Source organism: Mauremys reevesii, linkage group 10 (genome assembly GCF_016161935.1).
Source record: "Mauremys reevesii isolate NIE-2019 linkage group 10, ASM1616193v1, whole genome shotgun sequence".
Lineage (NCBI taxonomy): Eukaryota > Metazoa > Chordata > Testudines > Geoemydidae > Mauremys > Mauremys reevesii.
In genome coordinates, this window is record NC_052632.1 from 14,026,807 (window position 1) to 14,040,861 (window position 14,055).

General features: G+C 46.4%; 1 protein-coding gene across 12 annotated transcripts in view; it reads right to left on the reverse strand.

The window, feature by feature from the left end:
* Positions 1-14,055, reverse strand: part of NTRK3 (neurotrophic receptor tyrosine kinase 3) — a 315,119-nt gene that overhangs the window by 179,875 nt on the left and 121,189 nt on the right. For all 12 annotated transcript variants that reach the window (XM_039491387.1, XM_039491383.1, XM_039491385.1 and 9 more), the window contains 6 exons: positions 13,829-13,971; positions 13,023-13,164; positions 9,720-10,016; positions 4,012-4,035; positions 2,610-2,680; positions 687-789 (listed from right to left, as the gene is read on the reverse strand). In XM_039491387.1, the coding sequence (XP_039347321.1) occupies positions 687-789; positions 2,610-2,680; positions 4,012-4,035; positions 9,720-10,016; positions 13,023-13,164; positions 13,829-13,971 (780 nt within the window). The remainder of the gene's footprint in view (positions 1-686; positions 790-2,609; positions 2,681-4,011; positions 4,036-9,719; positions 10,017-13,022; positions 13,165-13,828; positions 13,972-14,055) is intronic.

Sequence of the window (14,055 nt, forward strand, 5' to 3'; positions counted from 1 at the left end):
CAAATCCACCCGCCTTCCTTTCTATCAGGAACTGGCCAATACACCAAGGAGGCAATTTCATGTATTTTCACCTCCCGCCCCAACATACCCAAACCTGCTTAACGCAGTGCGGCCAAACGGCATTTCCCGTGAGACCTATAAGAAGGCAAAGGGGGTGAGGTACTATCTTTGAGAGAGAGACAAGCTTTCGAGCTCTGAGTACATTCCCCAGACGTGCAGCAGAGCTCTGTATAAACCCGAAAGCTCATCTCTCTCACCAACAGAAGGTGGTCCAATAAAAGATATGACCTCAGCCACCTTGCCTCTCTAATATCCTGGGACCAACACAGCTACAACAACACTGCACAAGGGCATTCATTCTTCAGTGTGCAACAACCGCTGTTCACTGCCAAAGACAGCAGGACCCAAAGCCCCCACCACCAACACACACATCCCCGCTTATTCCCAATAACAGGAACATCTGCAGCCCAGAACAACAAAAGAGAGAGTCTCTATTGCTCTCTAGGTCCAGGCAATGAACAGAAGAGGTAGTAGCACCTTTCCCCTTCAAAGGGCTCTGGTAGTGCCACCGGCTGGTATAGACAGTACCTTTCGTGGAAATAAAACACACCACCTTTCATAATGTGGCATTAGAGCCTGGCATTCCTGGAAGGTGCCTCTTGCTGGAGAAAAGCAGCTACACATACCTTTCATCCCAAACTTGGACCGACGACCATACTTGTTGATCATAATAAAGAGCACCACCAAGAGGACACAGGCGAAAGCTGCAAGCCCAACTGCTATGGATACCTGCAAGGGACAAATCTGAAAGTTAGTCTAAAGGAATATATGATATCAAAACCAGTTCAGACTTGAAAAGTAGAAGTCTCCTGGCTCAGTCACTCCTGTACACTTACATTCTCTACAGCAGCATGAATGCCTGCTGCGGAGACGAATACATCTGAATGCAAATTGCTTTAATGCAATTTTGAAAATACAAGAGCCTCTTACTGCTACTGGAAAAAGAATAATTTCTATATAGATATAATTCTGCTCCAATATTTCATTTCCCATATCTCTGAACCCTCGCTCTTTCATCATCAAGTACATCTGCATGGACTCTTTGCTCCTTGGTATTCCTTAATGCCCTGTTTTTTCCCCCCTTCATAATCTCCATTTGACCCACCTTAACCAACTTATGGCCTCACAACCATAAGGGGATACTAACTTGAGATGGGGAATATGCAGTAGGAGCAGAAGAATTATTTCACAATATCGATTCTGTCTCCATGCAAACAACCCTCAGAAGCAAGAATAAAGGAAGAGAAAACACAAGAGACAGAAGGTGGTAGAACTCTTTTCCTAAGGCTCCAGCTGCTCCTTTATTAGTAGTAGTGCTAAATATTTATATTATAATAGTATCAAAAGTCCCCGAGTTGGGACTGGGGTCCCATTGTGCCAAGCACTGTACAGACGTAGAAGAGAAATCATCCCTGCCCACAAAGGCTTACAACCCAAAGCTCCTTTTTATATTTATTAATATTTATTTCTGCAAATCTTTACCCAAGACACTTTAATTGTGTTGCTGTAAACAGCTTCCTTTCAGGATTTCTTCCGTTTGCATTTGGCCAATTATTCTCACTGCCTTCCAGGGCCTCTTATTGCATTTGGACCTGTGGTCCTCTTACTGTGATGTGTTCAATAACAGAAGAAAATACAGCACTTAACACAAAGACATTTTATTCCTTTCATCGCTTGATGCTTTTCCCAGTCTTTGATATACTCCTGATTTTATTTTTAAAATGTCACATTTTAACAAGTATGATTTTCATTCCCTTATATATATTCCGCATTTCTTTTTTCTACACTCGGTGTTCTTCTCTAGTAATGTCCCATTGTATGAAGCTCTCTCCTCACTCCCCTGAGAAATTACAGCTGCATGAAACATTTGGAAAAATTGACAAGCTTTTGTTTATTCTGTCAATACTTTCTGGATTTCAAGATTCTCAAAAACTTGCACAAAATTAGAGCAATTTAATGAAATCCTAATTATTTTTCCAACACTATTGCTCACAACCATTTTTTCCCATCCCTGTCTGGATTCTGTGAAAAGTGAAATTTTGAGGTCTTGCAAACCATGTAAAATGAATTGACAAATCTTTCACTTATTTCAGCCAATGTCATCGAGTCCTAGTGTGACATCACCAAATGCAGCAGGGGGGTTAAAGAAGGGGTGGATGAATTGGTATTGATGAAAATAAACCCAAACTGGATCCATGCTCCTAAACATTCTATTATAGCATGAAACAACTCAATTAATTGATTTGTTATTTTTTCAGACTGTTCTCCCAGAATTTCTGACCCTGCAGGAAATACTTTGTGGGAGACTCTGTCTTCAAGAGATTCACAGCCCAGTTTTGCAAACTCAAGATGCTCATGCGGTTCATACCAGTATCCCTGCTTATCCATCCCAAACCACTGAACCTTCTAAAGTCTGGCCATCATTAATTGCAAAGAGTAGGATTTTACTTACAAAACAACTATCTCAGTATAGAACCAATGGTGGCGCAAACAGTATACCACCCTTTCCATCAGCAACAGCAGAAAATGCTTCCCCTTACAGGACTCACCCCAAATGTATCCTCCTCTGGTTTGTGGGTCACGGTGATAGGTGGGGTGGGGCTCACTTCATAGTCACCAACTGGAACCAGAAGAGGAAAGAGGAAATATTCAATTTGTGCCCCCAAGGAATTCCACAGGCCCCAGAACATCCCAACCTTGTGATGTCACACTACATAGCACTGGCTAGCCCAGAGAATGAGGTCTCTTGCCTTCTATTTCAAAGACTCTAAATTCAAGTCTTATTGGGGTTGTAATTTCTCCTGAACTGGCATAGACCAAATGAGCTAATAGGTGTTTTCTACTTAAGATCTCTAGGGTCCTATGTAACTTGGCAGTGAGGAAGCAGAGCCACGTTACCGATCAGACACAGTGCCATTCCCACCCAGCTAATGAGAAGCAGTCTGATCCCATATGTTCTGTGGGTGAAGGCTCTTCATCCACCCACACGCCTCCCAGCACCAGGGGAAAGCTCGTGGTTCAAGCATCCCTGGAAGGCAGATTGCTGCAAGACTGAATCCTGCCAAATTAAAACCAAGAAACAATGATTTTTTAAATTAAATGCATTTGAATGTTGGCGATTAAAACTCCAGGAGGCAGAAGTCCCCCACCCACAGAACAGGTACAGCACTTACCCTACACACCTTTTCAGTGGGCCTCAGCTCTTACTTGGAAGAGCCCCACTACAATGCAGGGGGGAGGGGTTCCAATATCCAGGACCCAATCAGTCCCTTGGCTTGTGCTCAGACTGTCTGAATACGGGGGTCAAACCAGTGCTTGTTGTGATGTGGACAACTGTTCTGCTAAGAAGGGGACTGAGACCCATCTGCTCATTTCATACGGGTGATTCAATGGCAACTTCTTAGGGGCACCACCTACCTGCACCTAATTTAGACCAGTAACCTCAAGGGGAGAGGCTCCATATTACTTCCCCAAGCCCTGAGGCACATCAGCCCCCACAGCACTAGCTCTGAAGACGGCTTTTCCTTTTAGTTTCGGTGGATGAGGCATCTATACCACTGCCCTGCGGCACCCCAAACTACTGCCAGTACAGGAGTTGCTTGAAGACACATTGGTCACATTCACGCCTCTGTGTCATGCTGCAAAGTCACCTATGCTACCAGCCCAACATATGCCTCCCTCTCCATTGGTATGGATCCTTCTTCAGAACCCCACTTGGCAGGAATAGACCTGTCCAGGAGCTACAGACTGTACAGCACATAAAAAACCTTCCTTAATACACTCGGGCTCTCACAGAGGAGGAAACAAGTGTCTTGCTTCCCATCTCCCTCTCTAACAATCCCTCTTGCCTAGTGCTAAAGCATCAGATTCTCCCCGAAATGTCATCTGCAAGGTACTTGCATTCAGGAGGGCGGGGAAAGGGAACAAAGCAAAAGGCAAGAAGGCACTTACTTGAGACAAAGTTATCCGTACTCTCTGTGAAAGGACAAAGAGAGAAGCAACACAATTAACAGCGCGGTAAAGGGACGGCAGCCCCTCCCGTCCAAACACTTCTCAGCCACACTCCCGCATCATCCCAACCAGACTTGAGGGCTTATCTCTCGGAGCAAGCCAGCCACTAGCTAGTGCCAGCTCACTGACTGCACAGGGAGCAAAGGGAAAACCCTCCTAGGAAGAGCATAGCTACTTTAAGAGACTTCTCTGTTTAGATACACACAGCAGGGCTGAGCAGGATTTGGGGGAGGTGTGGCGAGAGAACAAAGCTTCCCATTTTTTGGCCCATTTGGCAGTCCTGGCTCAAGATAACCTCAGACTGTGTTGAAGGTCAGGATTGGGGTGCACTGGAACAGCTGTGAGGGGGCTTGGGATGAAACGGGGGGACTGCAGGCTGGGATTCCAGTGGATTGATAAGGCAGAACTGGAAACCCCTGGCTCCAATAGCTGCAACATAGTTTAGGGGCAAATTGCAGTAGCAAAGCTGTGATGGAGTGATGGGCTCAGGACAGAGGTGTGGCTGGGGTGGGGGAAACGGGCTGCGCTCTATTTGCGCCATCCGGTAAAGCAGGCCCTGTCAGTCATTCACCTCAGCAACCTGACCAGTTCACGGTGTCCAGTAAAGCTCCTTCCAAACAAAACAGCTCGCTGGGACCCCAGGTGACAATGTCTAAAGCTCTCAGTGACAATCAGTTTACATAGCCTGAGAACAACATCAGCTTTCAATGTACTCGCCAGCATAAGAAACTGACCCTGATACTAACAGGATTTTACACAGCTTTGCTGGCCAAGGGTGCCTGGAATGATGCTGCAGTGTTCCCATAAAAGCAGGCAGAGGCTTGGAAGGGAAGCAAATACAGTCCCAGGGTCATACGGGCAGCTCCCAATGAACTGAAGTTTGGTTCGGTTAATTGGGCTGTGATGGATTAGATCAGTAGTTCTTGACTCCCAGGCGAGTCACTACACTTTTTTATTTGAGGGGGCTGGAAATTTTCAAGAGACAGCAGCACAGGAGCCAGCCAACAGAGCTGAAACCGGCGGCATTTGCGTGGAGATCCCTGTTGGAGGAGAAGGTAGCAAGCCTCTGCTCCTGAGGGGCAGGGAGTGAGTTCTTGACAGTGTGTTTGCTTGCTTGCTATGCTGGTTTGTTTTCAGTTTGCAAAGTCTGGCAGGGGGCAGTGTGTGGGGAGAGAAGCAGAGCCTGTGATCACAGCTGAACTTTGATTGAGGGGGCGGGGCTTCCCTAATCAGCAGGCCTATAAAGGCAGCCAACCAATTGGCCAGCAGCACAGGAGCCAGCAAACCAGCCAAAGCAGAGGAGTCTGCGGGTGGGGGTGTGTTTTGGGTTCTTTCTGCACTCCTTTTTCCTTTCTTCACAGGAGCGGAGGAGGGAAGGCTATGACAGCTACACAGGCAGCTGTGGTAGTGACCCAAAGAACGGAAGAGACAATTAAGATGACTGGATATGGAAGCTATGGGATATACATTATTCTGGGGAGGGTACCTGAAAGGTGCTTCATTTGTATGAAGTGCCGTCTGATGCATCTGATGGAGGAGAAGATCCGAGGTTTGGAGAGGCCGCTAGAAACTGTGATGGAGTTTCAAAGGGGATTTGAGCAGATGATGGAGGGAAGGAGAGAGGAGGCTGAAGGGAAACGCATGCTGGACCAGAGAGCTGTGAGGGTAGACTTCTGGATGAGGAAAGTGGCTGGTAGAAGCACGTGACTATGAGAACAAGCCAGAAAGAACAGAAGCGGGAAGGCTGGAGAATTGCAACACCATCAGAAGAGGCAGGTTTACGAGATTGGGGACTCTACTAAAAAGGACAGACAGACCTGTCACCAGAGCTGATCCGGAGAACAGAAGGGTGTGTTGACTACCGTGAGCTAAGAGACAGGATGTGGACCTGAGGTGGAAGAGGATCCTAATGGGAGCAGGAAAGAATCTACTGATTGTCCTTCACGTTGGAACAAATGATACTGCTAGATTCTCACTGGGACGCAACAAGGAAGACTGACAGGCTGAGGAAGACACTTAAAGAAATGGAGACTCAGGTGACCTTCAGGGGGATTCTACCCGTCCCTGGAGGAGGAGGGCAAAGGCGAGACAAGATAATGATGATCAACAGATGGTTCAGACAATGGTGCTATAAGGAGGGCTTTGGGATATTCAACCAGTGGAAAGCATTCACAGACAGAGGACTGTTCTCATGGGATAGACTCCACCTGAGTAGGGAGGGAAATATGCTTCTGGAATGGAGGTTGGCACAACTGATTAAAAGAGCTTTAAACTAGGAACTTGGGGGAAATGGTTTGGAGCTCATGTAATCTCCACATCTGATTCTAATACTGCGTGGGAGGAAAACCAAGTAAAAGAGCAATGAAGGAAAGAATAAGAGAGGGTAAGAAAATGAACCACAAGAGGAAAGAGTGATAAACCACTGGCAGTAACAGTCAGGTATACTGGCAGCGAGGAATTTGGGTGAAACCAAGCAGAAACAACTAAGATGTCTGTTTATCAGTGCAAGGAACCTGGGTAACAAAATGGAAGAACTAGAACTACTGGTGCAAGAGGTGAAACTAGATATCATAAGGTGAATGCAAACATGGTGAAATAGTAGCCATGACTTCAATACAGGTGTTGAAGGATATGTGCTGTTCAGGAAAGACAGAAATAGAGGTAAAGGTGGTGGAAAAGCACTGTATATTAATAATGGGAAAGATTGTAAAAATATTAGAAGTGATGGAACGCATAAAACTGAATCTGTTTGAGTCAAAATCTCTTTTGGGAAGAAAGGTAACAGAGGCTCTACTAGGATAGTGCTTAGGCCTGCTATAGACACCCAGGATCTGATTTGGATATGGAGAGAGACTGCTAATATTTTTAATAAAATAAACAGTACTGGGACTTGTGTGATTATTAGAGATTTTCATTTTCCAGATATAGATTGGAGGACAAGTGTGTAAATGGTAGGGCCCAGATATTCCTGGGCAAGATAGTCAACAGATTTCTTCACCAAATAGTCACTGAACCTACAAGATGTGATGCTATTTTAGATTTAGTATTGGTAAGTAGCATGGACCTCATAGGACTCCTGGTTGTAGAGGACAACCTTGATTCGAGTGATCATGAATTAATTCAGTTTAGACTAAAGGGAAGGATAAACAAAAATAGGTCTGCAACTATAATTGATTTCAAAAGGGCACTCTTTTAAAAAATTAAGGGAATAAGTTAGGGAAGTGGGTTGGATTGAAGAATTCAAGGATCCGAATGTGAAGGAGGCTGGGAATTACTTTGAGTAAGGGGAAAAAATTCATAGGGAAGGATAGAAGACCAAACTGAATGAACAAGCATCTCAAACAGGTTATTAAGAGAGAGCCTGCAAGGAATGGAGGAAGTGATGGACAGCAAGGAGAGCTACCTCTTGAAAGTCAGAAAATGTAGGGGGAAAAGTGAGAACTGCCAAAAGCCTAGCAGAGTTGGACCGTGCTTTTTTTTTTTTTTTTTTTTTTTTTTTTTTAAGAAAACAAGGAAAGAAATGAGACCACTAAGCACTGACGATGAGGTGCAGATTAAAGATCATAGAGATATGGCCCAACACCTAAGCAAATAATTTGCCTCAGTTTTTAATAAGGATAATGAAGAGCTTGAGGGCAGTGGCAGGGTAACTAATGGAACAAGGATATGGAAGTAGAAATTAGATGGAAGCCAAACTCAAACAGATTAATGGGACCAAATTAGGGGGCCCAGATAATCTCCATCCAAGAATACTAAAGGAACTGGTATGCAGTAATGTAACTAGTGTAGTGTAACTAGCAGCAGTAATGAGGTATGTTGAATGTGCAGCTCCTGACATTTTCTAGAGAAACCAACTTTCAAATGCAAGACTATAAATTTCAGATGCACTGAATGTTAATGTCAGTTTTGGAGCCAGTGGGAGCCGCAATCGGCTGAACCTGCAGAGGTGGCAGGTAAACAAACTGGTCCAGCCCGCCAGGGTGCTTACCCTGGCGAGCCGCGTGCCAGAGGTTGCCAACCCCTGGCCTAGCACATTGTGGATGCATCAGAAACAAAAAGTTATTATCCCCATTCTGCAGGCAGGGGACCTGAATCACAGAAATGGGAAGTGACAGAGGTGAGAACATAATCCCTATCTCCTGATTCCCACCCCTGTGCCAGAAATATAGACTGCTCTTCCTCCCAGATAGCAGACAACCTACATAGATTAAGGAGCTAGACAGATTATCATCCTTGAATCTTGAATATAATTTTCCCACTCCCTTCTGTATCTGTTCATGTCTTTAGATTGGTCAGCTCTTCAAGGCAGAGATTTTGGTCTCCATTTACTGTATCTGACCTGCCGGAAAGCTCTGTGTGCATTGACGGTATGATATAAATAATAAATGAAAATACCATTGGTATTGCTCTATATATAGCAAGTGGCCTATTTTGCTCAGTTTTCTAGGGGCTGCAGGAGCCAACTTGGGGCTGCACTTTCTCACGGCATCATTCCTGAAGGCAATCGCATGCACCGCTCTGTTAACTCCAGGGTGCCTGAGCTGGTGCTGCAAAAGCAGAAGGCAGTGCAAGAACCCTCCCACTCTTCCACTGCAGTACAGCCACGACAGCCCTCTCTAATGCACACCTTATAACAAGAGCTTAATTTTTCCTTCTACAATTTCGCCACTTACCACCTAGTGACACGGTGAGGAATTTAAAACCATTTACTGAGAGTGCCTAGCAAACAGTTGATGCAGAGGAACTGGGGGTAGTCACAGTTTTTGTGGGGGCTGTTGCACCAAAATGATGTCTGACAGATTTTTTTTTAATAAAATATGTAGAATCCTGATGACATTCCACCTAGATTACAGCCATTTTATAGAAGAAGTAAAACTAGATCACCAAGTCCCTCGAAAGGCCTTTCCTCCACACACAACCACTACCCCAGCTATATGCCAAAAAAGAATATTCGGTATCAAAAGAATGGGAGTCCACTTTAAGGGGCGTCAGAGTAACCCATGATACACTGCATGCCCTAAGCCCTTCTCTCATGGACAAGAACCACCACAAACACTGCAGAATGCAAAGTCAAAAACCAATCAGTCATTTTCTTTTCCGTCAAATTTTCACCCTTTTTCCCCTTAAGATGCTGATTAAGATTCCTGTCAAAGAAGAAAGTGGGGTCCCCTGCCGTCAGATTGCATGGGTTGGGCAAACTTCACAAGCTAATTAGGGCCATGCCTGGTCTGTACATGGTTCATCAGACTCAAGTGTCCCATCATGATGTTATGTTGTTGTTCAAGCCGCCATCTTTCAGATGAGACTTGACACAAAGGCCATGACCATTCAAAGCCCCCAAAGATGTCATGGCACTTTTTTGCACCAATGGGTATGTCAGCTCTTACGTCATGGCCAGTTTGGATAATTACATCCTCCCTCCCTAAAATCCCCTTTGATTTCAACTGGATACACAACTCTTTTTCACACCCATGTCTAGACTCTTGTGCAATGTTGCTCCGTGCTGGTAAACAGTTCCTATATTGGGCACCAGAGGGGACTGTATTTCAATGGGAGGTTCAACAATCCTGGTGCGTAGCTTGTATAGCAGCCTGTTATGTTTCTGTAGTGCCTTGCATATCGGAGCACTTAAGCTGTGACTCTCTCACCTGGAAAGGGCTTCTCGAGGAAGTGCCCCTTGATGGTCTGGTTGGCTGTCCCCAGCTGGTTGGTGGCCACAAGGGTGTAGTTGCCATTGTTGTAGTGAGTGGGCTTGTTGAAGAGTAGACAGCCCTCAGACACTTCACCCTGCTGGTAGAACTCCATGCGGATGATCTCAGTCTCCCTGAGGACCTGGCCATTGTGTAGCCAGTGAAGGCTGGGCGCTGGGTTCCCATGCACCACAAACTCAATGCAATGCTCCAGACGCAGCTCTGGCTCCTCCAGGCTCTGAATGCGTGGTGGATCTAGCATAGAGAAACACAATGCAAACCTGTGGGACTCCAGACTCAAGTAAACTCACATGTTCCAGGCAGAGATGATTATCTCATCTCCCAGTAGGCAGCCAGCCACTAAAGCGCACTCGAACAGCTAGAGGAAACTCCCATCCCATGGCCGAATTTGCTGTGCGTGCAACCTACACTCTACTGCAGCTGCAATGTGAACTGGGATCCTTGTCGTCTGTAAGCAGCAGCCTTAGCAGGTGAGTTGGAATGGAGCCTTGCCCAAAGGAACCAAGCCTGGTTTTGGCGGTAGGAGATGACCTGCTGTTATTTAAGAGTTTCTTTCCTTCCCGCTGGACTTGATGACACTAAATTAACTAAGCTTGTCTCAGCTGGGAGTTGCTCTCATAGCATTTCATAGCACTCACACCACACTGGTGCAAGGCCCTTCCCAACACGTGTTTGAGGGTTGTTCACATTCATTTTAGTGGGCATGTGATGAGCAGTGCAGGATAGAGGGACCGTCAGTCTCAACAGGCAAAATCCCCAATAAAGAAACAAGTAACGAGGCTGCACCCTGCCCTGGATAACGGATACATAATAGAAATTAAAAATGTCTTTCCCTACAACACTGAGGGTGTCCACTGGAACCCCTTACTTTGTAGCCCCACTCCTCCGCACCCCACCAGTTTAATTCCTAAATGGCCCTGCTTCACAGCAGCCTTTTCTCTGGTGTGGAGGACCGAATGGAGTCATGCAGAGAATCAACCTGAAGGGGCACCAATGAGCCACTCTAGCCTCTATAAAAGCAGCACCACAAGCACTGCCAGCTCCATAGGTCTGGGAAACAAGGTCTGAGACCAGATCTTGCATTTGGACCCCTGCAGACCAGCCCAAATTAAGTTTGTAACTATCCACTTAGCATGCATGTTGTTGTATTCCCCTCCTCACACAATGTCAATGGAGCAGCCTGCTCATGTTAAGTAGGCTTTTGTAGTGCATTGTTATTAATTACACACATGTCTAAAAGGTGCCCCTCGGGGCTCTCTGGTCACATTCAGTAGTTTAGGAATTCTCAGCCATTCAAGCACATATCCCTCAGGACTTCTGAATGGCTGCATGTCCTTGGGGGCTTTGATTGGTTGAACCTCCCTGGGGGAGCTCTGATTGGTTGAATGTCCCCCAGGATTGTTACAATTAGAGGGTGTGTAGCAGGACAGGGATTAAAGCTGGGAGCTCACCTCTATTTAATACATATGCATGGTCCTGTCTCCTGAGGGGCCTCTGAACTGAGGATACCCACGCCTCAAGAATTCAAACTCTGCTCCACCATCGCTGATGAAAACTTAATTACAGCATCACATGTAAGGCCCCAAACACTGAGGCCACAGAGCGTGACCAAGGATGGCCCAGTACTGTGGGGCAAGGATCACAATTTCATAAGATGAAGGCCTTCTATTCTTTCCCAAGCACTCTCCTTTCCCTGGCTCTCACCCCATACTGAGGGCTGGGGTCATGCCTCCAGGCAGCCCCTAACAAACAGGAAAGATCCATCAACTTTCCTCTCCGTTTTTTCTAAAGATGGTCAGCGCTTCATGTTCTGAAAGTGGAGGAACAGCAATGCCAAAGAGAGAGAGGTAGAGCTGGGAGGAGCCGTGCAAGATTCCCCACTCACAACTCAGCCGATGGACCTCAATCCTGAAACACGGCTGCTAACCCAGAGACTGTGCAGAGTCCCACCCAACGTGTTTCACCTGTAAGCCTAGGTCAGAATTTAGTTCCATATATCTCTGGGTGAATGACTAGGAGGGTACCAAAGCAATTAGTCACCAATACACCAAAATATCAGCTCTTTTCAGAATGATTACGTTAGAGCAAGTATGGTACAAACTGGCACTGGCTTGCAGGATTCTGGGCATGAAAATTAGCATCAACATGGTGGCACTCAAAGGGTTTGCAGCAAACGACTCCAGAGCAAAGCACTTTACCTGTTTCCTTCCAGCTGATCAGATCTGGAACTGTATTAATTTAAGCAACCGAAGCCCCCCCAACCCATCCAAACACACCAAAATTATTTATTTTGGGAGAGACCAGAGAATGATATACCTTTTATTCTCCTTCCAATATTCTATTGTCTACAGTTCTGCCTCATCTCTACAGGCGCCCAATGGTGCCCGTGCTGCATGGGATAACAGGCCATAATTCTCCAGTTTACACAGGTACCAGCAGGGGTTAGGGATGGGGGATTTCCAAACCACAGATTAAGGGCAAATGTTATGGACACAGCAACACATGGTAAGTCCAGGCTGCCTGAGGCAGCAAAGCTGCATAAACTCCTGTTAAGGTCTGGTTTGTATTAAGTTATATTAGGAAGCACATGAAAGTTTAGCTCTCTACAGCCCATAAGTAAATGGTTTTAAACCTTGTTTGGCACATGTTTACACAGTGTTCACTGATTAACCTGGTAGGAACAGATCTGGGATGAAATCCTGACTCCACTGTAATCAATGGCAAAACTTCCATTGATTTCAATGAGGCTAGGGGATGAGTGACTCACTTCCAAATGCAGGGAGAAAGTTTTAGCCCCAGCTGGGCATTTCCTCACCCCACTGGATTTTCCAGTGCTGCTTTGTGAATGCAAGTAGCCACTTGAATGTGCCAGTGAGGCATGCAGACACACTGCTCAGCCCACCAGGTGCCCACCGCACATGTGCAAGTGTGGGACTGGCACACTCACACCGGGAGTATGCCCGTTTCTGCAGGCAAGCTAAAACGGAGAGACGCTGGAGGACAAAGTGACTGGCCCATAATGAAAGCTCTGTACACTTCCTTTTACAGTCCTAGAACTGGTCCCTGCCTCAGTCTCCTGCAGCAATTCTGACTCCGTGTCCACACCCTCCATGGCAGCAAATCAAGATGAGCGCAGCATAGCCTGGTGACACACAATTCCCCACGGGAAACACATTCAAATAGTTCCCATGCTCACCCTCCCACCAGCCCATGGATAGCCGGCGTCTCCCTGCTACTTACAGTAGACCGTGAGCAGCACGCTGGCATTGGTCATTCCCACCACGTTCTCAGCAATACATGTCAGGAGGAACCCGTTATCCTCACTGGTGACGTTCACCAGGGTCAAATTGATGGCATGAACATTAGTCCAGTTGAGGTTCGTCTGCAAATCCCCAAAAAGAACAATAAGGACAAAACCAACAAATGATATCGGCCTACCCACCTCCCAGGCCCAGGCCCAGAGGATCCCAACTCCTGTTTAAAATGCCATAGTCTCTAATAACTGTGGCCAGGCAGGATTTCAGTTTCATGGCACCACGAGCACCACTGTGCACCCATACACTTGGTCCAAGGAGGTTATAATCACAGCTTCTGAAACAATGCTAAGCAGGGTATGTGCCTGCCTCTACTTGCAGTTAAACCATGTTCAGCTGCATCTATTGTTGACACGCCATTGTCAGCGACGGATAATTTTGCTTGTGGAGACAGGATAACATGCAACCAAGGGAGCACTGAAGGTGTGAAACGATCAGAGCTGTTTTCCTGCCTGGATTCAATATCTGCACGCCACCCGCTAATACTCTGCTAACCCAGGGTTCCTAATCTGACGCCGGTGTGGACTATACAATCCATTTCAAACAATCACTGCATTTCACTTCTCCCCCATGGTGATCAACACTCATTCAGCCCTATTAAAATGGAATACAAAAGAAACCAAGACCCAGAAAATTCCCACGGCCAGCACCCCAACTGTTGTGTTGTGTGTTAACACCCTGCTGAGGGACCTTGGCAAGGGCAGTAAATGCCCAGCCACCCAAGCCTCCTACCTGGTGAGTAGTGATGGAGTGCAGATCTGCAACTGTCCAGTCTACGTCAGGCAGCGGCGCGCCTGAGCCATTGCAGGTGATCACCGCGTTCTCACCTTCCCGCACAGTCAGGTTAATGTGGCTGACGCTGATCTCGGGCAGATCTAAGGGAATCAAACACCAGGACACTTAGGGCACCCTGGCCAGCCAAGACATGGTAGAGGCACTTGGATTCTGATCCCCATGAG